At 37.1% G+C, this 27,891-nt stretch overlaps 1 protein-coding gene across 4 annotated transcripts in view; it reads left to right on the top strand.

Moving 5' to 3' along the window:
* Positions 1-27,891, top strand: part of OSBPL3 (oxysterol binding protein like 3) — a 41,321-nt gene that overhangs the window by 2,850 nt on the left and 10,580 nt on the right. The window contains exons 2-15 of one of the 4 annotated variants that reach the window (XM_082499399.1): positions 4,886-5,002; positions 5,211-5,264; positions 5,474-5,587; positions 6,357-6,527; positions 9,745-9,871; positions 10,571-10,674; positions 10,820-10,912; positions 11,514-11,670; positions 14,059-14,189; positions 16,999-17,106; positions 19,875-20,009; positions 20,709-20,802; positions 23,739-23,989; positions 25,885-26,022. In XM_082499399.1, coding sequence (XP_082355525.1) covers positions 4,886-5,002; positions 5,211-5,264; positions 5,474-5,587; positions 6,357-6,527; positions 9,745-9,871; positions 10,571-10,674; positions 10,820-10,912; positions 11,514-11,670; positions 14,059-14,189; positions 16,999-17,106; positions 19,875-20,009; positions 20,709-20,802; positions 23,739-23,989; positions 25,885-26,022 — 1,794 coding nt within the window. The remainder of the gene's footprint in view (positions 1-4,885; positions 5,003-5,210; positions 5,265-5,473; positions 5,588-6,356; positions 6,528-9,744; positions 9,872-10,570; positions 10,675-10,819; positions 10,913-11,513; positions 11,671-14,058; positions 14,190-16,998; positions 17,107-19,874; positions 20,010-20,708; positions 20,803-23,738; positions 23,990-25,884; positions 26,023-27,891) is intronic. The other 3 variants (XM_082499400.1, XM_082499401.1, XM_082499402.1) reach the window with 3 other exon arrangements.

Raw genomic sequence — 27,891 nt, 5'->3', positions numbered from 1 at the left:
TGCGCATTAAAATTTAGTTATTGCTCCCCACAGAGCAACATGTGTCAGTGGTGTAGAGCATAAGTAGTGTCCTGTGATGCAGAAGATGGACCACTCTGCCAAAAAAGAGTTGACTTAAGCAGGACTACACGACTTGGAGAGGCTTACTCCTTCCTTTGCTAAACTTGGTGCCCTTTTTCTGCCAAATGCAACACATTTGCAGTGTGAACTGAAGATGCTAACAGTTCATCCTATTCCACTAAGTTCACCTTCGCCTTGAAGCCCCATAGCAGGTTGGAGTCTACTGCCACATCTCACCTCTCTGCTTTTCTCTGCCTCTCTCCTTCAGCCATGGAAAGGGATGTCTTCCACAAAGCCACAACTCAAACTGTGTTTTGTGAGAAAGGAAAACTGGTGTTGATCTGTAAATTTAAATTGACCTGTGGTCAAAAGAAGATATATTGTGGTAGTTATTTTTAAGTCTAATATGTTAACTAACTTTTAAAATAGATTCAGTAGGGAAAAGCTTTATGTCAGAAGAGCTGCTCAAAAAAAACTCATGTTCTTAAAAAGAAAATTAAATCATTTCTGCCAATTTTATGAACCGTAACAAATGCTTTAGTTGCAGCTGATGCCAACCCTTATCCTCCACAAAGCGGGTTTCTATTTTTGGCACTTTAAAATATTCGGTACAACTGGCTGCGTTTTACACTGGAAGAAAGTCTGGCACTGTCATCTGTTTTGTTCAGGGAGCTGCAAGTGCAAGCATCGGTCTGAGAGCTGTTTGAACTCATTACTTCATTCTTTCTCCTGAAATAATTTGCCTTGAGGAGCTGTGTGGTAAAGAATATTGCAGAAAATGAGAAGGGTTTTATTTTATTAAATGAAGAAAATTACTGCAGTTATCTAATGACAGATTGAGTCTGAAGATCAAAGTGTATGCTTTTGTTTTCTCAGCCACAGAGCAGGTATAAGCCAAGTAGCAATTACAGGGTGAATTTCCAGTGCTGATCTGAAATGAGCACCTTCGGACCTGAGAAAAGTAAAGACTATGTTCATTCCTAAGCTTCAAGTGAAATTTCTGCCTGGGCAGCAAATGCATTGTTGATCATTTTGTGCAGACTTTGGCTCGTAATGATATAAAATCTTTTGTAGTGTCATAACCTTAAGACATTACCAATCTGGGCATCAGGCTTCTACTAGAATTGTTAGTGCCATTCAGCTGGGAGGTTTGGGGTTTTTTTTTTTGGGTGGGGGTGGGGTGGGTGGCTGTTGGTTTTTTTTTTTTTTTTTTTTTATTTAACGCTATAGTTTGGGGTATCTCTTTTAGTTCTCTGTCGTGGGATAAGAATCAGCAAAATGGAGCGTAATCTGAATGCTTCCAGTAACTTTCAGGAAATCCTGTATCTCCAATTTGCTCCTCTGCTATTTCAGACAGATGAGAACAGTTGATAACCGACCAGCCTGATTCATTTGCCTTCGTTTTAGAGAGTAAGCAGTTTTCTTTTGCTTCTGCAGCTGCTCTCAGCAATAGCCAACAGATGCTTTTCTGTCATTAAATGAGATGTCAGATCTCTTGCAAACAAAATACCCATCAAAAGCCTGTAGGGTTTGGGTCAAGAGTGAACAGATCCAAAATGAGTCGCAGCAGCGGTATTTTGAAAAATGTGGGAGTTTGGGTGTTCAGGTGGGAAAGGTTGGACTCTTCTGGACAGATGGATGTAGAAGAGGACCAGATGCTGTTACTGCAGTGTTGTACCATGCATATATCCAGCAGTTCCCCAAACTGTTAATTTTCTGAGCTATTCCTTGCCTTTTCTTGGGTAACTTAGTTGAGTAAATAGTCTTGTGCTTTTAAAAGGATCCATTTCTAATTTAACTAAAGCTACCTTTACATAAAGTTTGTAATTGAAGAGTGAAGTTCCCAGGGCAGAAATGTAAGAGACTTGCCTTTACCTGAGATTGAGTGGGCCCAATGGCCTGCCAAACGAGAAGTGCTTCTACTTCAGCTTTTCTTCCCATTTTCACACTTTTGAGGCACTTTCTTGGCCACCTCAGTGACCAGAACAACAGTGAGAAATGTGGCTCTCCTACAGGAGCACGGGAAACACATTGTGCCTGCCTGGACTGCAAGAGAGGTCCAGACAAAACTGGAGTTGTAATGCAGGCCAGGATGTGGTCTGTATTTGAAAGTTTTACCAAAACTGTTTAACACCATGTATATTCCGGATGGGTGCAATTGGCTGAACTATTTCTCAGCTGCTACCTTCCCTTCACCTCATATGCTCAGTGTAGTATTAAGTCTGTCTCACTTCAGGAGTCCCTTTCTTTCTAAACTTGTAGAAAGGTGAATCTGGATTCTTGTGTTTTTCGCATGCTCAAATTTGTGCTTGTCTCCTGCAAGCAGACCACTCTATCAACCATGTACTGTGAATTTGATCCGAAGTTCAAGGAAGTTGCTTCGTTAGGTATAACACTGGAATATTGAAAAAGAACTGCTGTTCACTGGTCTTGACTGTTATCAGGTTAATTCTTAGTGGAAAAGTTATGTGTTTGAGTACTGCAGTTTAATATATTTCAGCTAAGGCAAGGGAAATAGCTTGCTTAGTAATCAGGCGAAATAGCTTTTAAACTCTTCTGGCTAATTTCAAGAAGAAAGAAACAAAAACATAAACACAGAATTTTTTTCACCTTGCGCGTACTCCTGGTAGTTCTTAATTAGACTTATTTTTCACTAGTTCCGTCAGGTTTCTCACTTTTTTAACTGTTTACTTTTTTCCAAGTCCCCAATTTGAAATCAGTTAATGTCAAGGTTATTTTTTATGTTGGCTAATTTAGTAGATCATATTTTCTGAGATGAGATTTTATCCACAGTGGACATTTAAGCAGCAGTAAGTTCAGCTGTTACGTAATGTTAATTGTAGCATTACACTATATTTGATGATATTTAAAGAGGCTGCTCTCTGTCATCATGGAACATAATGATGGATCATTCGACTGGAATGTTCTGTCAAAAAAAAAAAAAAAAAAAAGAGGGGAAAAAGGGTCCTCGATTGTGGAGGCTTAGAGCTGCCTTTGTGCTTGAGTAGCTGTCAAACTGCAAGCTGTAGCTAATTGTCCTTGCATGGGCACAGGCTGGCTCTCTGCTTCATCTTCTGCCAGCTTCACCCTGTGGAAGTCCTGTGCTGTTGGTCCCTAGCAGCAGAGCGTGCGCTGCTGCAGCTGGTGTTAGACTGATGTGTTGGAGACGGCCCAGGAAGCCTTCTGCTCTGCCTTCAGCCCACTTACTCATGATACCCATGAGTAACTTCTCTGTTCCCTGATCTGGTATCATAGTAATTTACCCCAAAGCAGGAAAGGGTTCATAATTATTGAGAATGTTAAGTGAGTCCTAAAGCAGTAAAAATAAAAATTAAAGAATATGGAGTGTAACTTCTGGTTTTCAATAGGAAAAATATGATTACATGATAGCTGGTTAGAAATAATGGTATCTAAGTAGCTGTCAAAATATCTCTCAAACTGGAGGGAGGAAAGAAACTATTTGTTACAAAACTGACAAGGGTAAAACCCAAACCAAAGGGGCACAAAATGCGTGCCATGATAACAGCCTGTTCCAGTGCTCTGCCACCCTCAAAGTTCCTCCTCATGTTAAGATGGAACTTCCTATGTTCAAGTTTGTGCCCGTTACCTCTTATCCTGGTACTGGGCGCCACTGAAAAAAGACTGTTCCCATCCCCACCCCTGTGGCCCCCGTGCTACCAAAACCTTGCCACACAAACAATACAGCACAACTAGCACTCTTGATGATTTTTGTTTTGATTTTGTTTTCAAGTTGTTTTTTTAATCAGTAAAGTTCTTTTAGGGAATATATCCCTATGTATCTTACAAGGAGGACCGCAAATACTTACCTACCTGGTATAGTTTTGTTTTTCCCCGAAGTGTTTCATACTGGTCCTTTCTTGTCATTAAATTCTATACGTTAAAGTATTCTTTTTCTTTTTCAAATATATCAGGATGGTACTATCACATGCCATTTCCGGTCAGTTGTTCATAATTCTTGATTTGTCAAATCCTGTCGTAGCTGGCAGTAAATAATTCATGAGATCGCCGATCAGAAATCTTGAAACTCATGTTACATTGTCGTTAGCAGTTGTTCCATAAATAAGAACTGTAAAAATACTGAGTTTTATTCCCTTCTCTGTAATGTTGCTGCAGGGTCTTTCATTTAAGAGTTCCTGATGGAAAAAAAAAGAGAGATCCTCTTTTAATTAGAAGTGTATCTGATGAAGGGTGGGTTTTATTTTTCTTGTACTCTCCATTTATGTCTTGTTCCTCATAGTGATTTGAATCACTTCCCTGTCTTTTTCATTTTATTTTATTTTATATTATTTTATTTTATTTATTTTACTTTAGGGAGGCTGCAACTCACACCAAACATAAAACCTTGAGTTACTGAATACGGGCAAAATAGTTTTACAGAAAAGATCTTCATTTTTGATGTCTTTTATTTCTGCTTCATAACCTACAAAACATATCGTTTTAGCATAGGCTGTTTCTGCCTGTGATGGCAGAAAGTTTTTTTTATGCTAAATTGTGACTAGGCTGTGGCTATACACTGTGTGTATGTATGTACAGAAAAATATACATATAAAATTCTGGAAAGCACAGTGCATTCAATGAAGGAACGTGTTATAAAATAGTGTTTTGTTTAGTTTGTATTGTTTCTATCAAAATAAAAAAGAATCTTGTCTCTTGGAAGATGCATAACAAAATGTAAATATGGATCTAAGGTTAGATTTCAACATCATTTGCATTTTTTTTACTTATAGCCTTCATCCTCTTGAATCTCTCTTAATCTGTTCTTTGGAAGAAATAAGATCTAGATTTGGATTTTCTGTTCAAGCAGGACAGCTGGGAAATTGTAGAAGGACTCCGGGGAGCAATGAATTGTACCCAGGAGCCACAGAAGCAGGAGGGCTGCTTGCTGAAAAAGAGGAAATGGCCTTTGAAGGGCTGGCACAAGGTAGGAAAGGAATGTGTAGCTGAAAGCCTGATGTCATTCGAGTGGGCCTTGCTTGGTGTGGTCTTGGGGAAAACAGGTTCCTTACGAGCAGAGAAAGTGTTCTCCAAAGAAGTGTGGGGTGGTGCATTTTTGTTTGGGTTTTTGGGGTGTGTTTTGTTTGTTTCTTTTGGGTTTGTTTGTTTTTAATTCTTTGTCTTTCCGGTTACAGAGATACTTTTTTTTGGACAGAGGGATTTTGAAGTATTCTAAATGCCAAGCTGATGTAAGTGATCTGAAAACCTTTAAGGCCATTATAAGGTAACAGCACTATTTTATCCAAAATAACAATAATTCCATACTGTTTGCAATGGGAAATAGAGTTTCAGTGGTTCTAAACAGTATGTTGAAGAGGGGAAAATTATGGTTTCAGCAGGTAATATCTATCCTTTTGCTTTATTCTGGAGTGATTGTATTCTTTTTACTCTTTTGCAGATAGAGAGAGGAAAGATACATGGCTGTATTGATGTTGGACTTTCTGTCATGTCTGTAAAGAAATCAACAAAATGTATAGATTTGGATACAGAAGAGCAGATATACCATCTGAAGGTAGGTCTTCAAGATTGTTATAAACTTGCTCCCAAAATAACATTAGCTGTGTATGGTGGAGACCTTATTTTTTTAATAGTAGGACGTCTGTTAGTTATACTAATAACTTACTTTCTAGTGTCAGCATACTGTGTTACGCTTTATACCTTGAGAGGCCTTATTGTACTCTTCCCGAGTCAGTATCACTGGTCTAAATAGAAACTTTGAAGATGGCTCATGTTTAGCAGCACTCTTTTCACCGAGCACTTTTTTCAGCAAAGGGTATGCAGTTGTTGCACAGGTGCTTTTATTTTCAGTAGTTGTCTTGCTCATTGTCTTATCTATAGGAAGTATTTTCCACAGTCAAATGTGTAGATTTATCTATCCTTTTTGAATAAATTGGTTTAAAATACAGCATCAAAATAAAATTTCTATTTGTGGTTAGGTAAACCACCTTAAAAATGGCAATTAAGAAATGACAAATTAATTTTTTTTTAATTTATATTGGGTTTTTTTCCATCTAGAAGTTACTAAGTATTGTGTTCTGCACTGGAAGTCATAACTATAGTAATTGAAGTTTCTCTTTTTCTTGACTTTATCCTGTGATTAATTTTCTGTTGTGCTTAAACTTGTACAGTATGCATTTTAGTAGGATTATCATTAGAAAAACTTTCCTGCTATTTTACCAATAAAGGTCAGCCAGGCTAGGTGTCTAATGAGCACAAAATACCTTAGTTTCTTTGTTAGTGATTTTGAAAGTCAACATTATAAAACCTGAATTTTTTTGTAGGTGAAATCCCAGGAGCTGTTTGATGAATGGGTAGCAAAACTTCGTCATCACAGAATGTACCGTCAGAATGAAATCTCCATGTTTCCTCATGACGTCAATAATCTTTTCTTCCCTGTGTCTACTACTGCAGACTCTGTCCCTGGTTTCTGTGATTCTGCTCTGGGTAGAAAGGTAATAGTTATAATTTATAAATAATGAGCTTTCATCAGGGATTAAATTAGTCTGATTTAGTAAAGAGCATAGTGGAATTTTGTGGTGAGGTTTAAGTTATGATCTAAAATGTCAAGAGGAAAATAATATTATTTATTGATTTACTTCCAAGGAATTTTCTCTATGATGCTGTTAAATTTTATAATATTGCCTCATTGTTTTAATGCAGTAAGTTATATTTTCATGATGACTTTTAAAACTTCATATTGAGTTAGAATCCTCGTAATTTTTGAGACATGTATCAGTATTTGTCTGATATGTGCTGGTGAATATTAGTCTGGGTCATAGAAGAGCACTCAGGTAGGGTTTTTTTTCCATTTAGCATTTTTTCATTTCTCCTTTAGCTAATAAAACCTCTCCCCTTTTACACTAATGAATTTGACTGTGCCTTACCTGAGGAGTACATGGGAGTTATCCAAGAGCCATCACCTGTGGCCAGTATTTATTTTTTTAACTGAGTTAGAAGCATTATTCAAGGCAATCCGAGGACCATGCGTAGTCCACGGCCCATCCATAGGTGGGTTTGGGATCTGGAAAGGTCCAATCAGCAATGTGCTTCTCTTTACCTAAAGTCTGTGACTGTTGGTTTCACAAATGACCTTACAAATGCTCAGCCCAGCACCATAACTGACCTCTTCGATGCAGTCTCACAGAAGAGTGATTGTGTTCTGTGCCTGAACACAACCTCTGTGCCTTCAGCAGTCTGCACGTTGACTGGCTGACGTTCACCCAAAGAAGCTCTTCTGGTCCAGTTTAGAATGATCTGAGTGGGCTTGTTCCCCGATCCCTGCAGTTCATCACTTTGGTAGGTCTATCCTGTAACTGAGTATGAGTTTTACGCAACATAAACATGTGCCTGAACAGCTTTTTGCTAGCGGTTGAGAGGGAGAGGATCTGTGCGCACGGGCAGCTAAAAGAACAGTAACTCACCCTGCAGTAACAGGGCTGTTCTGCAGAGCTGTCTGCACGCTTTCCGTGGTGCCAGCACCTCTGTGGCTCTGACAGCCTGCTCTTCTGAGGCTGTATCTGCAAGGAAATGGCAAACCTCCTATGGCCGTTTAGTTCTTTTCTCCCAAAAGACAGCAGGGATAGAAGGGAAGAAAAATATCGAGGCCAAAAGTGGAACATTGCATAGCACATGATATACCCATGCCTGTACTCTCAAAAACAAACAAACAAAAAAAAAACCAACAAAAAAAGAAAAAAATAATCACGTGACCAGCATATCTACATTCTATGCTCACTGTCGGGAAACTAACCATTTCTTCTTTGGCATGAAAGACTTCAATTCACTTCTAATTTATTAATCCAGATTTGCACTGCAAAGAAGGCCTACTTATTTTCATGTGAAAAATAGAAGGGGATAGTTCTTAAGCTGTAGTTAATCACCTTAGCTCTGCTGAAGCTAAGTGGAAGTTTGCCAATTTACACCAGCTCTAGCTTGATGTTAGTTGATATCAATCCAGCAGTTTAAGTTCTTTTGAGAAAAATATATCGAGTGAACTTCGTGTTGCATTTTATTTGCTTTTAGAAACATCTGATTGGTTTTCACATCTGTTTTGTTGTTGTTGTTAGGAGGAAAGTGTATGTATCTACATATGTTTATGTGGAATGCTTGGATTCTAAAGCTTAGCTGTGCTGATCAAAAGCAAAGTTATGCCAACTGGAGCTACACAAACTCTCTCTTGCCTGTTTCTTGGCAATGCCTACTTTTTCCCTCCTGCTCACGCCCCTCATGTATATGAGTTCTGGAAAAGTTGTTTATATGAGATAGAGTTCTGAAGAGAGAAATGTGGGATTTGTTCAAAAAATGACGATACAATTGCTCATCTTTAAATTCAGTTTACTTGTGCTTTTAAAGGTTCTGAGATTATTATTGGGATATACGTATATAGACTACTAAAGCTCATAGACTTTATGTAGGAATAAGACAGCTAAACTACATAGATTAATTTAAAAATAAGTGTGTTCGTTGATGCTTAGTACTATTTCATACTGACTGTATAAGTTGACACAGTAGTGAATGACATCACGTGGATAGTGTATTTTATTTTATTCTGCAACTCAAATTGGAGCTTATATTGTAAATTTAAAAAGACTAAGAAGACTACAACTGCCTGAGATGTAGATGGTGTTTCCTGCGAATAGATTTAAAACTAGTACAACCTGAGTTTTGATATAAGGTGAGCAAGAGATAACAAAGTTTGTAAAGTATATGCTTCAGAGAAGAGCCAAACAAATAAGTCAGCTTTTCTAATAACTGGTAAAGTGGTCATGTAATGACACTTAGGATGGAACATTTTAAAACTGATTTTAAACAAGATGTTGACAAAGCATGTAATTTGTACAGCTTTCTGACATAGGTATTATTAAAGATGAAAGGTCTAGTAAGGTTTAAAAATAATTAGGCATTTGAACGGCTATTATTTGTTCTTATGTTAGAGAAGGAAACAGCATTATAGGCCACAATCAACTGGTAATAATTGGGTAGAAATTTCTTCCCATTGGAAATTACTTAATTGTAATGCTTAATTAGCTCTTACACAGAATTTCCAGCATCTCCTGATCTGATAGTGGGCACTGCTGAAAATGAGAAGTTTGAAAATGGTGACAGAAACATTGTAAAAGGGGAGTATTTACCCGGATGAGGTGTATGGTCACATATGTATTAAGGCCTGTCAAGCCAAATCCATGCTAAAGTCATATAACCTTGAGTAACATTTTTAAATAACATCTAGTAGATGTTGCTTTCTTCACTGAAAAATAGCTTTAAGAGATACGCCCATGTTATATTTAATTTACTTCTGGGGCTTCTTTGGGGAGCATGGAGAAGAAACAGAATGTCTGACTTTGGTCCTTTTCAGATATGGTGCTTTAATTGTATTAAGTTGACTTAATATATGCAGAACTTTGCCCTTCCTCAAAATTTAGTTTTCAGCAAATTTTTATGGTTCCTTTAGTATTTCTACTGCTTGTGGATAGCAGTTATGTTAGATATCCTGACATTATGCTCAATGACCGTACACCTAGTTTATTTAGCTCATGCACTTTTTTCCTCCATGTTGTTGATGCCTTCGGTCCTTGTCCCTGATCATGAACCTCAATTGTTGGTTGTCAAAATTTGTGCAGACAACATTAAAATATTTATTGTTAATAATTAACTTCTTCTTTGGAACAGGCAGGGAGTCTGACCAAACAGAATTCGTTGTCAGCTGGAGGTAACTTGTCATTTTCCTTTTCGAGTAATGAGTCCAGGATTTCATCTTGGCTACAGTCTTCTGAAGACATGGAAAAATGCTCAAGAGGTAATGATACTTGAAGGAAGTTGAAAATAGCCTAATATTTCCCCTAGTCTTTCCTGACTTCTTTGAGGAACCTATGTATTTCAGTACATTTGCTTTTATGTACAAACATCACCTTCAGTAGCAAGATTTGAACTTTCTTAAGCTGGATATTCAAAAAAGGGAAGCATTCAAAAGCTAGTAATTTAAAAAGCACTAAGTCTTTGTACTTCAAAGTCATCTTCTGCTTTCATGCTTTCCTAAGAGCATGAAGATCTTCCTCATGTTGGTAGTGTCTGTGTAATGCTTATTTGGTAAAGTTCTATATACAAGTGAGCTTCAGCTCTAATATAGAGAAGCCTCATCTCTAGTTCTGAATGTACAATTCGTTCTTGATGCCTATGGCATTGTTAGGCTCGCCATGAGGGGCTCTGACTAGTCCCAATCTGCAGTAGTTATCACATTATTCTCATTTTTCTGCAACCAACTAGGATGAAACATCGTTATCATTATACACACTATATAGATGCATTTCAATATTTTGAACTTGAAGTTTAAATTAGAAGGATACAAGCTTTTTATCCAGTCATCTAATAATGTGCCTTTAGTCAATGAATAACTTAAGCTGGCTACAATCAAAATAAGACTAACCTACAAAGAAAAAAAACTTTCAGTGTGTCTGTTACTTTAGGGCAACTGAAAATATTCTCTTGTTCAAAACAGACCTCTCCAACTGTCACACATATTTACTGGAAATGAACCAGCTGTTACAGAGCATGGATGTTCTTCACAGGACATATTCAGCGCCTGCTATAAATGCTATGCAGGTTTGTTTAAAAAAACAAAACCAGAAAGGTTTTCCCTTGCAATTCCAAAAAACAACCCCAAATCCTAAAGAATCAAGGTATTTCTTCTTAGCTCTGCTAGTTTTATGGCAATTTGTATTATTTTTGTCCTGTGTGTTGTTACAAGGTTGGACCTTTTGAAAGCCCAAAGAAAGAAAAGAGAACACACAGGAGGTGGCGATCCAGAGTTGTTGGGAAAGAGGCTAAAGGAATGTTACAGGTAACCAGTCCTTTCAGTGCCTGTCTTTCTCCAAATCTTAGTTGTTGATCACTTCTTAGTGTGATCAATTTAGGAAATATGAATCCTTTCTAAGTAGTATCCTGTGCTAGCTCATTTTAAGTAGTAATATATCAGACAAAACATGAATGTGTTGTCATTGATATCTGCAATGTGAGCTGTGCTGTTATCTTCAGGAGACCGGCCATGTTTTTTACCCATGTTTTCTATCTACCTCTAATTTGAGGGGTTGTGGTGTTGTGTTTTTTTATCAGTGCAGATTTTTGCAAATCCTCCAGATAGTTTTGTACACATTTGCATCCAGAGGCCATTAGATATTTATAAGTGGGGAAAAATAGTATAGCATATGCTGCAGTTCTCAGTGGGCTTGTTTCTTGGAGTTTTGCCAAATCTCCAATTACGTTATCTCAGGCAGTTATATCTATGGTTTCATTTGCCAGGTGTCATCCATTCCAAGCCTATTGGTAACTGACAGTAGTTTTTCCATTTTTGGTGTCTTCAACATGTAACCCAGGTGGGTACAATAAAACAAAATTTTCTTTACAGTTTGTAAAAACATCACAAATGGCTGTTCTCCTTACAGGTGCCTTCAGTATTTTCTGCCCCTATGAGACTGCATGCTTCCAATCCGAACTTATCTACAATAGATTTTGTAGAGGAGAAAAATTACTCTGATGGCTCTGAAACATCATCAGAATTTACTAAAATGCAGGAGGACTTATTTCACATTGCACATAAAGGTAATTAAATTGTCTTTTGTATGTGATTTTATATCATCACAATTTAAATAATGATGTGACTTCTGAGAATGCTTCCTGTTTAATGTTTAGAAAAAGCAGAAAATGCCCTCCCTTCCTTTAATTTCCTTGAGGAATTGCAAATGTTGAGATCTTGAGTCATTTGAAAAAACTGACTTAATCATCACATTTTAAATTTTTTTTATTTAATAAAGGACCATCCTTTGTTCTATGTGCTAAAAACCTAGATTATATTTTTTTTTTTTACCAAAGGTAAAAATCCTAAAATCAGTTGCACAACACAACAGCAGATTATGCTCTTTTGTGTTTGTGTGCATATGTGTGTCTATGAGCACATGTATGTTTGTACATTCAGTGTGCTTCACTGTATTTCAGAGTTAACATTTGTTGGTGATGCAAGGGTTGCTATGGTAGTAACCTATTTTTAGTGAATACAGAAGAGTAAAATCATGTAAAGCAGCCAGAGGGGCAGCTTGACGAGAAATGTCTCTTCTCTCAAAATCATTTTTCATTACCAGTGCTTTGCTCCATCACCCTTGCACCAGAAACATTTTTATTGTTTAAATGATCTTGGTGAGGAAGGCACTTAAGCATTTATATCTGAAAGACTTTTGGAAGTATTGGCTTTGTCCCCTTTTGCACAAGATAATGGTTGATGTTATCAGTAAGCATTCTTTGCTTGTTTTTCCCCTCTGGTGCTGATGTATCTTGATTCCATTATGTAAGAAATGTATCTAAGTAGTAAACTTTATAAAGTCAATTATAGTCAAAACTGATGTATGCTTCCAAAAAGAGATAAGAAGTGGGGGTGGGGCGCAGTTGGAAAAGTTGCTATTAAGCAGAGCAAAGAAATCATCTACTCAGGATCATCTTACCTGAAATGTCCATGTTGGAAATTTTAGTTAGATTGACCCATGCATTTGAGGGAACAGTTGACTTGGTACTATTTAATACAGTATCATTCTATTAAGAGTACAAAGAATTTTTTTCCAAAGTTGCTTTATACCACACCACTTCCAAAAAGGGTAGTGAAGAAAACTATTACTTTAGCTTTTGATACAAATTAAATAAAATGTAACATTAGTCCTTTAGTATGTAATAATTCTTGAAAATTTAAGTTGGAGTACAACTTATTAAATGACATTTAAGATCACCCAAGATTCTGGTCATGTCATCCACATACGAAAGTCTAACAAAATAGATCGTAGTAGATACATCTTCCTTCCCACCCCCTGTGATACTGCTAAAGATTTCTTCAAATAGGTTAAAGTATGAAAATTAGCTTTGGTAATAGTTTGCAGTGTTGAAATATAACTTAAGAATATTTTCTTAGAAGAGTAAATTAGATTACAACAAATACTCAATGAAGTAATGCTAGTTTCTCTGAATAACTTGGAGTGGACTATTAGAAGAAAGAGGTATCAGATTTCTTGTTCTTTGCCCTTTCCATGTGTCCACGCTCAGGTTTTATATCTCCATTTCCCTGTAAATTGATACATTTTTGCATTGGCAGTTCTCATGACTGTATTGCAAGGCTTTATTAGGCCCTCAGAAATCCTCTAATTCTCCAGTTAGATGAATGTTGAAATCCTACACAAACAAATATTACTCAGCTGAATTTTTATTCCTTGTGGTTAAAGAAAAGATTAAATGTCTTAAAAGTAAAAAAACCAAAAAATAAGAAAAGTGCATTTCCCCTTTAAAAATCTAGTAATTTTAAAATTGCATGATCTGTTGTCAGATTTAAATGTTTCAGGCTGGTGATACTAGCTCAGGAAGGAGTAGAAGTAGCAGCATAACATGCACAATGTTTAGGATCTGACCCTTTGATTTTGAGTCACTAAATCATCTAACAAGCTGAAATTTTTTATCCCAGAAAGAGATAACAAAACTCAACAGCACGGTTGACTTGCTTGTGGGGAAACTACTAACCCTAGAGCTGTGGTTTTGATATTTTTTTTCTATTTCATTTTTTTCTTCCCTCTTTTCTTCTTCCCCACTGGAATTCTTAAAGGAATGTGGAATAGAGTCATGACCATCTGAAGATTCAAGCTAATTGGGGAACAAAAGCAAGTGAAGAGCAGATGTGGTTAGTTAGCTTTGTTGCCATCTGTCACAAATAATCAGAGTAATTTTGACTGTGGCTAATATAGTCAACATGGTAGCGTTCACTGTAAACATTTCTCCTACTAAAAAATCTACCCTATAACCTTGATTAATATTACTTGGTTTTAGTAACCTACCCTGGATCTCTCAACCTAAATTCTTGTTTCTGTCACCATAAATGATGTTTCTTTGAACTTTTACATAATTGGTATGTATATAATTGGTATCTGTTTCTAACTGTCTCTTTTTATGAAATGGTTCTAGTTTACTTCACCTTGAGGTCAGCTTTCAGCACCATATCTACAGAGAGAGAAAAGCTGAAGCAGATACTGGAGCACGATGCATCCTCATCTCCATCTGCACAAATAGTTGGCTTGAAGAATGCCTTAACATCCGTAAGTGACATGCTGAAGTTCAGCAAGCTGTTTTGTAATCAGATACTACTTTTAAATCTTATAGTAGTTAATTTTGGTTTCTTTAGTGTCTGTTCTGTGCTAGAATTTGCAGTATTGAATCATAGTAAGTTATTATATATGGTGTTTTTCAAAGACTCTTTCCTAAATGTTAAAGGTATGGTGAAATCACTGAAGTTTGATAGATTGATTTAGGTATATAGTATAACCTGTATCATTTGATGTTAAGAATCAGAGGGCTGCTCTGTGACGATAAGTCTACTTTCTCTTGAAACATACAGTGTTTAATCACTCAGTTCTGGTAGATTGCGGGTTTCCTTTTCCTTTTCTTTTCCTAAACAGCACCCAAGTATTCACTGTATGACTTGGCATAAAATAAAGGTGAGAGTGGCTGAAAGCACTCAGCTGTCCCTTCTGCTGCACTAGAGCTTCACTGTGCTGCACCAAGACACTGCAAAGCAAATTCAAGTACAACTTGTTTATATTGAATTCCAACGTTAATTATCTGTTAGTTGTCTAAAAGTAGCAATGGACGTGTTAGGGCAGAGTTCTAAATGAGAAAAGATTGTACTCTTAAAAAAGGTGGAGGTTTTGGTTGGTGTGCTTTTTGTAATTGGTTGAGACCAGAACTTTCAGGCTGGTCATGTTTGAAAGTGTCAACCAAACAGTGATCTGATTTCAGAGCAATGAGTGGGCCATTATTACCACGGTCTTAAAATTTCAGTGTTTGTTGCAAATTCCTAATCAGAGGCAGTGGAGACTCTCTGGCATTGATAAATGTGATATAGATAATCTGAGAATTATTTCAGTATGAAAACTTCCCTTTGGTTTACGAAAGCTGCATATGGTTATAGTTTTTTAAGCGTATAATATGCCTTTAGAGGCCGCAATATCTTCATAGTATTTAGAGAAAGCCAAAACCTATTGCATAATAACTATACTCATTCACTTGCGCTTCTTTGTTTTTGGTTTTCAGATGTTCCACTTTTGATGTTTGAATAGGTGACTTTTATTTTTCCAGTGTTATTCGCCTACCGTTTTATATCAAAGAATCCATTTTAAGATTTCTGAACTCAGTGGACACTCAGCTTACCGTGATATTTTTTTTTTTCTGAGCAGTGAAATTCTGTTGTCCATCTTCATCCTCTAAATGTCTTTTGAACATCATACTTTTAGGCCTTATCTGATACTTAATAAGCCTTTTGTAGCCCATTCAGAAGTCATCTGTGAACCTTGGCAGTTTCAGTAGAGGTTTACACCTGCGAGAGCTATTCTTAATCTGTAGATCTGTAAAGCCATGATGCCAACAGAAATTTTCTCACCCTGTACAGCAGAGATCCTGTAGGAGTAAGGAATAAGCTTCCTTTGAAGGTGTCTGGAAACACAGATACGATAAATTTGACATATTTGTAAGACTTCCTTGCAAGAGTCCTGTGTTGATGACTTTGATTTAATGTTTGTTGTTGTTCATTTCAGTTTGTTTTCTGTACATGAGGAACAAAAAATCAGACTCACAGGTCAAAAGCTATCAAACATAAGTCTGTTTTGCTCTTATCAGCCTGGCAGGGGTAGAAAAGTGAACAGATTTAAGATGGATAAAACACCACAAAATTAGCATCTCTGCCTCTCCTTCTCCCTCATTAAGGTAGTATCCTTGACCTACACACAGTCTACAATAAGCAAATATAGAATGGGGAAAAGTACAAGAAGACAACAGAAGGAAGAAAACACTTTGTAGCAAACTATGAAAATTGGAAAATGCTATTACAGGAAAGCTGTGTAAATTCTCTTTTGCGCTTATTTGATGTTGTGGGGATAACAAAATGCTGACCACTTGAATGCTTGACACAGAAGTGCTGTATGCCTTTATGGTGAATTCAGACCATGCATATGTAAAGTCAGAAATTACTTTCTCCCTTTCATCATCACTTTGAGCTTACTGTCTTTCCTGGCCTCAAGACTATTTCCAACAAAAATTGCTCTCAAAATCAGAAGCATTTGTAGGACACAGTGGATGTGTAAACAGCAGGTTCTCCACATCCTAGTATTGATTCAGATCACTAAAATAGGCAGTAAGTCTTCAGTATTGTTCCAAAATTAGTAACCAAATCTTTCTTTTCAGAGATATTTTCATTGCAGGCAGGGTTGCGTTCTCTTCCTGCAAGTCTACTCTAACTGACATCTGTCCATCAGAAGTGCCCAGCATGAATAAATAACATGTAACAAACATGAGTTTGCAGCAGAGGCTTTTTATTCTGATCATTGCCATTATAAGCTGATAGGACACAAATTATACCTGTACCTGTCTGAATTTAAGTCTTATTTCTCTGTCAGTGGAAGGCAAAGGGAACTGTCAGTATACCAGGTGATGGGGAAATCAAATGTTTTTGGATGTAGCAAGAGTAAGAATTAATGTTGACAGAGGCTAGGTTGGAGATAGGGGTGAAAGAAGGGAGCTTCAAAAGAAAAAAGATGCACAAAATTTATATAAAACTTATTAAATCAGCCTGCAAAACCTGTTAACTTGAAATATCCCTGTCATTTTTGGCCTTTTTTCTCCATTTCTGTGTCTTTTCCCTCACACTGAACAAAAATAGTTTTCACTTGAAAGATAATGAACAAGATTTGAAACATTTATAATAAATGATTTGCTGAACCAGTAAAAAAATCATGTGATGGTGGTGTTTTATACTGCATTTTAAATACTCTTCACCCCTTTTTACACAATAAAGCCACGTTCAAGTTAGTTGAGAGAACTTCATATCCCCAATATTTTTGTTAAATATTCCAGGCAATAGCACAAAACACAGATCTTAAAGACCGGTTACGCAGAATACATGCCGAATCTATGATCCTTGATTCAGCATCTAATGCAAAATCAAGTCCAGATTTGGTGAAGGTGGGTATGGACTTCCTCTTTCAGTGATGTCTGTTCCTCAAGCCCCTACATCTACAGTGCTGTATAGCTGCATCTTGTCTTGTTCTTCATGTATTCCCTATGGTGTATTGTGTTAGTAAAACAAGTCTGCTTTCATGGTTGTGAGTAATTTCTGATGATGCGTTGTGTTCAAAGACTTTTCTTGTGAGCAGTTTTCCTGAGCATACTTCCATTGCTTTTTTGCTACTGGTTCCTGGTGGTCTCCCTCGCCTCCTGCCTGCTTCCTGTTCAGCATGAACAGAGCTGCCGCCTTGCTGCCCTCATGCTACTGTTTCTCTCCTCCTTATTCCCTTGTTAACTTTAAAGTTCTGTAGTTCTTTCTGTTGCCTGTCGAAATATTGTTAGCCCAGAACGCTGGCTACGAGTGTGGCTCGTGTAAGGTTTAGAACAACTGTCAGACATTTCCATGAAAGGATCAAAGAAATGAGACATAGAAGAGACCTTTCAGCCATTTTGCTTTCTTTGTGTGAAGCCAGGGAGCCTTCTACGTGTCCGGTTAGCCAATTTGAGACATACTGATGTTCAGTTTTTTGGCTTGCTGCAGAATGCACGTGAATATGGTGTATTTATAGGTTATAGGATCTAGGTGTTAATGGTACAAGTGAGGGAAGCAAGAACTGTGTTACTTCTGATAGATTTTTCTAAATGTTAACTCATACAGAAACTTCTGCTGTGCTTGTAGTGTAAATCATTAGAACTTGAGTGGATGTAATGCTAGTGTTTTATATAACTAACTTCCTTTTATTTTTAATGACAGTCATTCCGTCTGTTCACTTCTGGTTTAGGTCTGTTTTAGTAGAGCTGTGTTTTGGTCATATTTAGCTGTTCTTTTTTTTTTTTTTTTTTCTTTAAAGTAGTTGATCATTCTAATGCCTTTTGCTTTTAATCCTGCTATAAACTGCTATCCAGGCAAGCATTAATGCATTGTTTTCTAATTTTAATTCTTCATTTTCATATTTAGTGGAGGCCTTTGCAATGACAATGGGTTATTTCTGAAACTTGTTCTAGGCACTATATACACACACATGTGCGACAAATAGCTTTCAAAAGGTCCTTTAGAGGTTTCATTCAGAAACTCCCTCTGGCATGTTTGGGATGGAACTTAAGGATGAAATGACTTATACTGGAGAAGTTTTGTTTTAGATTTGTCCGAGGTCTATGCTGCTGTGAGGAAGACAGGGCCACTGCACAAAACTTGTCTCTAAATGTTACATCAGGTGCTATGATAAACATGTGAAAATTGAAGCAGTATAAAATAGTATCTCAAGCCTTTGCATACAGTAAAAGTTTAGTTTGTCTATTGGGCAGTTAATGTAGTTTATTGTGTGAGTGGGAACATGAAAGAAGACAAACTGAAACTCTCATGTGATAAATATAAAAACATGCTGTTCTTTTATGAGCCTTTCCTGCTTACTTGCCTTCTCAGGTTCAAAATAGTATTTGAAAGAATCCCAGTAGCAATGCTCACGTGCGTAAGATTTTTCTTTTACTTGTAGGCTAGTGTAACTGCCTTCCCACAGAAGAGACAATGTTGAGGCTTCCTCTTTTCTTGCTGCTGTGTCAGAACTATTTTTATTTTTTTTAAAAGAAGTCTTTTGTATGATAACAGTTTGGTTTGTTACCATGTCACCATTACCAGCACGTACTGAATAACATTCCACACTATAGTAAAATCTACCAGCAGAAAAGCTTTGAAAGAAGATTTGTCAGTTTGATTATAGGCTTGTCAGATCATTCATTATGTTATTCTGAAAGTAAAACACTCCAATTCCTGCAAAATCATGATAGGGCAGTCATGGTTACAAGTTAGTAAAGCATCTCACGCAGAAAAGCTTGAGAGCAGCTAATACACTCCTTCGGGCGAGCTAGCCCTTTTCCTTAGCGTTGGTGGGGTTGTAAGGGAAAACAATAGTGCACAATGTTCTCCAACCTTTTCACTGCATCCATAGAATGAAGCAAGTCTTACTGGTCACCCCACCTTTGCTAGGCCACCTTTTGGAACTCTGCTTATGCCAATGATCTGTAGAGCTTCCATGGGAGGAGTTACCGAGATCTCCATGGCAGTCAAATGTGCTTGCAGCAGCAAAAGCGATATCACTTATGTGGCTTCAATAATATGTTGGTTTTGGTTAACACAGACCTGTCTCAGGTGTGGATATGAAAGAAAGCTTCCCAAAGCATAGCATAGAAAAATACCTAGTGAAGAAAGAGAGCTAGGAAAGCATTGCTATTATACAGAAAGCAACTTTGCCCCTCTGAATTTTGTATGCCACTGCACCACAGGCTTTGCATTAAACAAGGCTTGGGGGGAAAAGACTGATTCATTTGCTAAGATCAGAAGGGAATGTGAATCTAGGATGTAATATAAAGAGATGGGAGTTTTGCTCTTTTGGGGGCTTTTTGATGATACACTTGTGTATATCTGGCTAAATCACATAAATATCAAAGCTTTTTTTTTTTTAGGAAAAAGTACATGCAGTGCCATAACGGATTCACTAAATATGCATTGCTTTTTTTCCCTTCTTTTTTTCTTCTTCTTTTTGGTCTGTTTTACTTTGGTTTTAAATCCCTCTTTGAAACACATGCTATTTTTCACTAAATAGGAGAGGAGCATGTGCAATCTTCTCCCAGTGTTTTACAGCCTTTCAAGTTATGTGACTGTGGAATTGCATGCATGAATGCTATTCATGGTACTTCTCGTCTCAGAACTTTTTGTTTCTTTCAAACAGGAAAATTCAAGAGAAGAAAGCAGAGGTCTGGTTCACCAAGTCTCCAACGAAAGCAGACTGTCTATAGCTGACTCTCTCACAGAATTTTTTGATGCACAAGAAGTCCTACTGTCTGCTAGCTCTTCAGAAAATGAGGTCGGAGCATTAAGATTGACATCATTATGATGTAGTTTCTTATCTGCTACTTGACGTGCAGTCTTTCTGAGTCATCTCGCACATCAGATGACTGCCAGAAAATGAAATTTGTCAAAACACTTAAAAATTAATATGCTGCGTGTATTTATTTGTTGTCATTGTCTCTGTGAAATGTAACAATTATTATGGAGAAGTCTTATACACACATTGAGGCAAATAGCAATTAGGTAGCTAGTATGCAGATACTGCATATATTGTACTGTCTGCCTTGAGTCATTATACAGGTGCTTAAGAAATTGTGTCATAGAAATATATATTTATACCTGTCCTTGTGGTACCTGTAGGTACCTTGGGGCTGATGTCATGCATATTGAAACTTAATAGCTCATTTTGTCACCTCTTTCCGACTCCATAAAAACCTTGGCTTTTTATATGAGGAAAGCCTTCTTAGCTGTGGGTCCACAAAAATGAAGCATGTCTCCACTAAGAGAACAGTTGAATTTCAATCTTAGTAATTTCTTCCAAACTCAATTACGTGTTCTTAGGACTTCTTCATACTTTCCTGTAATACTGAAACACAGCTTAAACAGTCCAAATCTATTAAAACAATAATTTTAGTGGAAAGTAACAATTTTCAAGTGCATATGGGGTTATTTTAACGAGTGATGTATCTTGCTTATTTCCACACGCCACACTCAGGTATCGGATGATGACTCATATGTAAGTGATATCAGTGATAATGTCTCAGAAGATAACCTAAGCAATGACATGGAGAATGAAAGACAAACTTTAGGTAAGTTCAGTGTTTTATTATACCATGTTTTGAGAGTTTTCTTTGTTTCTTTTCGTTTGGGATTTTTTTTCTTCTCTTACTAGAAATAATTTGATATTACATGTTTTGAGATGTGAACAGCCTGTGTTTTTTCTCTTACAGCCTCAGATTTGTTTAGAACAGCACATTCTGGCTAATCTGATTAACAGGGCCTGGGCACTGTTGATTAAGCAGGATGGTGGTTCTGTATCAGCAGAGAAACACCTATTTTTTTGGCTTCTTTTGTGTAACTCCCACTCTTTTTCAGTTCATTTCATGGCCACAGGATTTTTCAAAGTAGCAAGGCCTAGCTGCTTTCTTTTTTCCAAAAAGTAATTTTCTTGTCACTCTGTTTTTTCAGTCTGCAATTTAACAACCGCAATCAGAGTTCTGTTGTTTTTAGCAGAACTCAGTGTTTAAACATGAGAATAATTGCACACTGGCAGGCCTGGTGTATGTCCCTAAGGATTTCTTTTTTGCATGTTCTAATCACAATAGTCTTGCTCGTACATATGCTTATTTAACAGTCTTGCTAATTAGAGACAAAATCAACAAAGATGGAGAAGCATTGGTCAGAACAAACTAATTGGCTTTGTGCCTTCAACTCTTTTCAGCTAACCACAATGTTCTTCCCACTCTATCAATGTATTTTTATCTTAAAAAAGTGCTGAACAGTGGTTTCTTACTAGCAGCTGTTTCCTGATCATCTCCAAGGACCAGTGGATTCCTATGAACTCGGGTAGTTTGATATGCCTGGAGATCTGTTGTATACTGTAACTTCTTAAAAATGAAGATTGGTTTTTTTGAAAGATAGGAAAGAATACAGATTGATTTATCTCATGATCTGGACCTTAGAAAACTGTACCAGTGTGGCTCTTCCTCTTTTTGTAACAAAGACTATCCCTGAAGCTCTTCTGTATTAGCAGCACCTCCACATGCTTCTCTGGTACCTGCTATTTCTGTGCTTTGGGCAGCCTGCCACTACCATTAATAGCAAACTGGATGTCTTTTTCCTATGGGGCTTTAGCTGAACCATAAATTGTGGGATTATGATAAAATCCTCTGGCCACTGTAATGTAGAAGGTCAGACCAGATGATGATAATGGTTGAGTCTGGCCTTAAAAGTCATTGAGTCTAGCTGGAGGTCAGATGTCTTAATCTCCTTCAGTATTGTTGCTGGTCATTTGTCCTATCTCTTGCAAACCGGAACTGCATAGGTTTTTCTTTTCGTGGGAGGTGGGAAACTTCACTGTATAGAAAAATTGGTATCTGAATATCTTAGTTGTTTCTCTACTCAGTTTACTCCAGTTAATGGACTGGTCCAGAATACGTAGTTCAGTCACTTAGTATTCTGCTTTTAATCAGAAGCTGTTAAAGGATACAGCCAAATCCCATTTCAGAGAGCTTTAGTAAACAAGGATAATTTTTTAGCGTTTACCTCCTTCCTATCTACAGGAACATCCTTCTTTTTGGCCTCTTCTGATATTAAATTATTCCAAGAGGGAAGTATAGGAGCCAACCTCTTAACAGTATAATTGCTTCTGGTAGATTTTTTGATTCTTACTGCCCATTTTTATGCAAAAAGAAAGAGATAGGCAGTAGACTACAAATAGTTCACCTGTCCTTGTTACAGTAACTTGGTCATATGACATATTAGGACTTCTAGTTTGTGAGTGGCAGGAAAGATGGGAACTTCTTCCTTAAAACTTTGAGGCTGCTGATTACACTTGAAATTGTCCATCTGAGGCATGGGCTAGCATACGTGGCAGTGATGGAGAAGTTAGCCCTTGTGGTTATCTGTACTTTGTCACTGTTGGAACCACTGCTGATATCATGCTTATGTCAGTGGCCCAGCAGAGGAAATACTGGTTGAAACTGTGCGTTTAAGGGCAGTGGTTCTTTGGGCATGTGCAGCACAGGAAAGATGTGTTTTAAAGTGCTGTTTTAATTCCTTCAAGACAAAGCTGTGTGATGAGGGCAGGGGTTGACAGAGTGAGGCTATACCTGAATGTCTCCAAGTGGTCACTGATTCTAGGGCAGGAGCTTCCTGGGTGCTTCTAGGGACATGTAAAGATAAAATGTTCTTGTAGTGGCAACCGTATTCCTCTCTGAAATGAGATTGATATACAGCTATGCAATGTAATCACTTCAGACTAGTGCCTGTTGCAGAAGCTTGTAGCTGTATTTTAATCGTGCCACAAATCATTTCAAGGCACACTTAAAACTATTTATCCTGTTGCAATTGCTTTGACATAGCTCCACAGTTGCTTGAGCTTTTCCACCTTTAAAACAGGCCGTTTTTCCACCAGCGTATGGATGTATCTAAAAGCTAACATCACTAACATTTTTAGATGCTAAGCACTATGGGGAGCACTGTGGAAAAGCCTGCATGTAAATTTGTGGTGCAGTAAATTTCCCTGGTAGGAATATTTAAAAAAGTAGGAAAAGATAGGTAGGAGTTGTTTTTATGCTTGGATCTGTAAGTTACATCTTTCCTTCTGAGAAATGTCAACTTAATTGAAGCTCTGTCAAGGAGGGAGGTTTTCTGTCCCTTAAACAGATAGAAATCCATCTCTGTTACAAATAAAATAGTTATAATATTCACTCTTTCAAATTCAGTGGGAATCCTGAGCCTGTCTTATAGCCTTTAAGGGGAAGTATGTAATTTTTTTATGCATCTCTTGTACCTGACATTTACCTCTGTTAACATACAGAAATTAAAATCTTGGTTTAATGTTATAATTTTTATAACAGGCTATCTTCAAACCACAAGTGAAATACAAATACTGGAACGAACTGCGAGGGTGGAAGGAAGTTTTGACAGAAAAAAGATGGTTGCATTTTAATGTATGTTTGCAAAGGGGATGAAACTAAGTAAACAGTGCATTGACTTGTTCTGCCACTTCCTTCCTTTTCAGACTGCATTTCTGAAAGTGGAATCGGATGCAATTCTAAACGGAGAACATGTTTACCAGCTCCATGTCCTAATACAAGCAACATCAGCCTATGGAATATCCTGAGAAATAACATAGGAAAGGATCTCTCCAAAGTGGCCATGCCTGTTGAATTAAATGAGCCACTTAACACCCTTCAGCGTCTCTGCGAGGAGCTGGAGTACAGTGAACTACTAGATAAAGCAGCGCATACACCTAACCCATTTGAACGGATGGTAAATATGTTGCTCCAAATACTTAGTAGCACTCGATATAAACAGAATAAGGATAAAAACAGTCTGCCAAATAAATTAAGATATTCTGTTCCGTTTTTCTTTTTCTCTCAGGTGAGAGAGGCAGACTCTCCAAATGTGTGACTATATATACTTACATACCCACTGTTTTTGACTCTTGTGCATAATTTCTGTTGCTTTGTCAGGGAGTCTCTCTCCCCAAGTACCTTGTTGTCTTGCAAGGTCAAAGAAAGAAATAGTTTAGTTCTGTTTTGCAGCTTTTACTCTGTAAGATTAGAAATTTGCAGCAAAAAGGCAGGGGGGGTTGAACTAGTAAACTTCCCTCTTGAGTATGAAAGCTACAATACATCTTTTTTTAAGGATGTCTAATCTGGTAATACATTTGTGCATAGAAGGTGCTGGATCTTCCAGCCCTACACTACTGTGATGTCTTTATATTAACTAAATGAGCTCCATTTGTTTTATTAACTTGTTTTGTGAAGTTTTGGGGTTGATCCAAAATGTTTAGAATCTCAAAACCAGGCAGTATGATTGTATGTTGGGTACAATAATGGTGTCATCTTCTGCCAGTGCAGAGCCCTGAATTCAGCATTTGGCAAAAGAACAAGAGTTCAGAACAAGCCAAAAGAACAAGCCTTTCAGTTGTTCGGCTTCCAGGTGCACAAGAGCTACTTAATATGTAAGCCCATAAATCAAGGATTAAAAGCTCTCTAAATTCTCTTATATGGAAGCTATAGATTGTCCCTTAAACTGAATTAAGCCTTTGCAACTCTGTATCTTATCTTAAAATGAGGTTATTAATGAATGTAAATAGTTGTGTTATACATAGCGTTTGAAAAGCCTCTTGCTCCATTCTGACGTTCTGCAAGGGTTACAATTTAGTGTCTATTCTCAGGACAGAGGGTATGGCTATTAACTGGGGTTTTAGGTGCATAGCTTTTTTTGTTCTTGTGAGAACATATGTTAAAAGGAAAAGGAAATGAGCAGTAGCTGTTCATATGGGAGTGAAAAGCTTTTTCCCTCCTTCCCACATCCAATGGAAATTACCTCAGAATGGAGTATTCTTTGCCTTTGAGAAATTTCTGAGTCAAAATTAACCCTAGCTGTTGCATAGTAATTGCAATAGTTCATAAAAGAGCCATTCTGAAGTGGATTCAGTTTATGAAATTGTGAAAAGAAAGCATCTACAGTTTTACAAGATGAGAAAAAGGAAACGAAAAGGGAGAAAAATGGTACAAAAGAGACCTGAATTGAACAATCTCAAATTCTAATTCCTCACTTTTAGGAGGAATTACACTTGAGTTGAGTGCAAAAAATTCGGAAGGGTTACCTGTGTCTCAACCATAATCAAGAACAGTTTCATGATTAGGTAATAGCACACAGTAGATAAAAGGCAATTCAATTCAAACTGTATTACAAGTAGCAAACTTGGTGAAAACTCATCCAATACTTTCTGTGCCATGTTTAGGAAATCCATAGAATCACAGATCATAACTATAAAAGCTAGTTACAACACAAAATCTAACAGCAATTTTTAAGGTTACTGCTTTGAACTGTGTTGCAGAATGCTAAGCTGTTTCAAACAATTTTCTGAAATGCTGTGTTCAGTTGATGAAATTTGCAGTGTGACCCTAATAACTCCATCCCTGGACTGTTAAATGACTCTAAAAACTGAATAATTCACTAATGTGTGAGCCAGTGCTTAACTTGCATGAGGCATGCATGATTTTAGTCTGGAAATGATGGGGAAAAATACAGAATCTGATGTCGGGATAAGACCTTATTTTTTTTTCTTCTGCTAAATCAAAATGTATAGCAAAAACTGTGCATGGCTGCAGTGAATTAATTAACCAAAATTATGCGTATGTTATTCCCAGGTGTATATAGCTGCATTTGCAGTCTCTGCATATGCATCCAGTTACTACCGAGCTGGAAGTAAGCCATTTAATCCTGTGCTTGGAGAAACCTATGAATGTATTCGTGAAGATAAGGGTTTCCAGTTCTTTGCGGAACAGGTACTGTATGCTGCAACCCTTAGATTTGCTACTTGATACACTGCTTAATTCTAAATGCATGGCTGGAATCCTCTGGAATTAAGCAAAAGACAAAAATACGTAACCTGAACCCAGCAAAACTCAAGAGATGCTGCAGAATTATAAATGAAGGAAATTTTTTTTTTGAGGAAAGTCTGCTAAGTCTGGTATAGAACATGACAACCAACAGCTGACACTCGAGAAGCAAAGGCTGGCAGGCTGCCTACTACAGTAACTGGATAACTTGGTTAAGTAGAGTGCAGTTCCCCATGCTGAAATCTGATCATGAATGCAACAAGCACTCACATTCTTGTCATTTTCTTTTGTGTGTGATCATTAAAAAATACTGTATCTTCAGCTGTTTAACGTCCTCTTTTATAACGATATTTCCCTTGTGTGAGTCAATCAACCACTTGTATTTTCTATGGCACCATGAATATTTCTGCTTCCTGTCCAAATACTTTGTGGGCTAAGCCTTTCCAATCTGGTACCACAGCTTAGCAGGTGAAGGATGTATATAACACGTCAAGGTCTGAGTGTTTATGAAAATAATTCCCCAATAGGAGAATAATTACTAAGTATGGGTGAAAAATATTAAATTTAAACCAGCCAAGTTACCAAAATAGCTAAGCTTGAGATGTATGTTAAAAAGAGACAAAACTTAAATAATCTGGTACCAAGCAGAGTAAGAATGAATGAAAGCTGTCTCCTTCTGTCTAGACATAACAAAAAAAAAATTACAGAAAGTGCAGTGAGCAAAGGTTTACAACCTAGAAATATGATCAGAAAAAGCCTTTTAAGGCTTTTAGGAAATGTTCCTAAAGTTCCTTTAGGAAACGAAAAGTGGTTTTGACCACCTCTGAAGATACAATATTTTGTACATTGTATTTTAGAACTGACAAAAAGGGGCAATATTATTGTCCTAATATGTGCAACGTGTGACATGAGTTTATAGAGTGGTAAAGTTACTGTAATAGTGTGTCATGGAGGACTGTTAGGAAGGGAGGGCAGTATAGGAAGAAAGAAATTTCATGCAGTTTGCAAGCATTAAGTATTTATCTTTGCATCAGGAGCTGTTGGAGCTATTGCTTATTGCTTGTTTGTGCAAGCATTTTGATGCTTACTCTAGATAACTTGTTAGTGCAGATAGTGTGTAATCCATGAAATAGATAGGCAAAATCTATAAAATAACAGAGATTCTGTTCTATTACTAGAGTGAGTTTAGAATAACTCCACTTAGCTCCATGACCTTACTCTGGAATTATAACAGTTTAAGTGAGAGCAAAGTTTAACCCATGAATTACAGTGACATCTGGGGTTAATCTTGGTGTAGTATGTGAGAGAGAGTGTTGCTCTTGGTGGATTACGGCATAGCTGAGAGTAATCAGTAATTTTTATTTTTTTTTAACCAAGTGGAGGATGTTCAGTAAATAACTGGATGCCCGCAGAAAAAATTCTTGGTAACATATTTGCAAATTGAGTAACGAAGAAAGTAAAATTGCATTTGAGCCATGTAGGTGGTTAAGAAATTCAATACACAGTGGGAAATAGCGATTTGACTTGAAAATAAAGTTGTCTGTCAAAAGAACAGTAGGCATTACACATCAAAGAGTTGGTCCTGGACAGTTGTTAGTTGTGTTCACCCAGAAGGGAGAATTTACAGCCAAGGAGTAGTGGCTGCTTTCACTTTGTGAAGTTACTTTATTATTTACTCTTTCCTTTTAATAGTCTGCATTGTGTATTTCTTTATTTACTCACAGTGCTTGCTTTGCTCTTTTGGTGGTTGCTCTAATTTATGTATGTGCTATTACCCAAAGATGATAGAATGCAGTGTGCATGGTTAGAGTTTTG

This window comes from Vanellus vanellus, assembly GCF_965231255.1.
Source record: "Vanellus vanellus genome assembly, chromosome: 2".
NCBI lineage: Eukaryota > Metazoa > Chordata > Aves > Charadriiformes > Charadriidae > Vanellus > Vanellus vanellus.
This window is presented reverse-complemented; position numbering and strand designations above follow the sequence as displayed.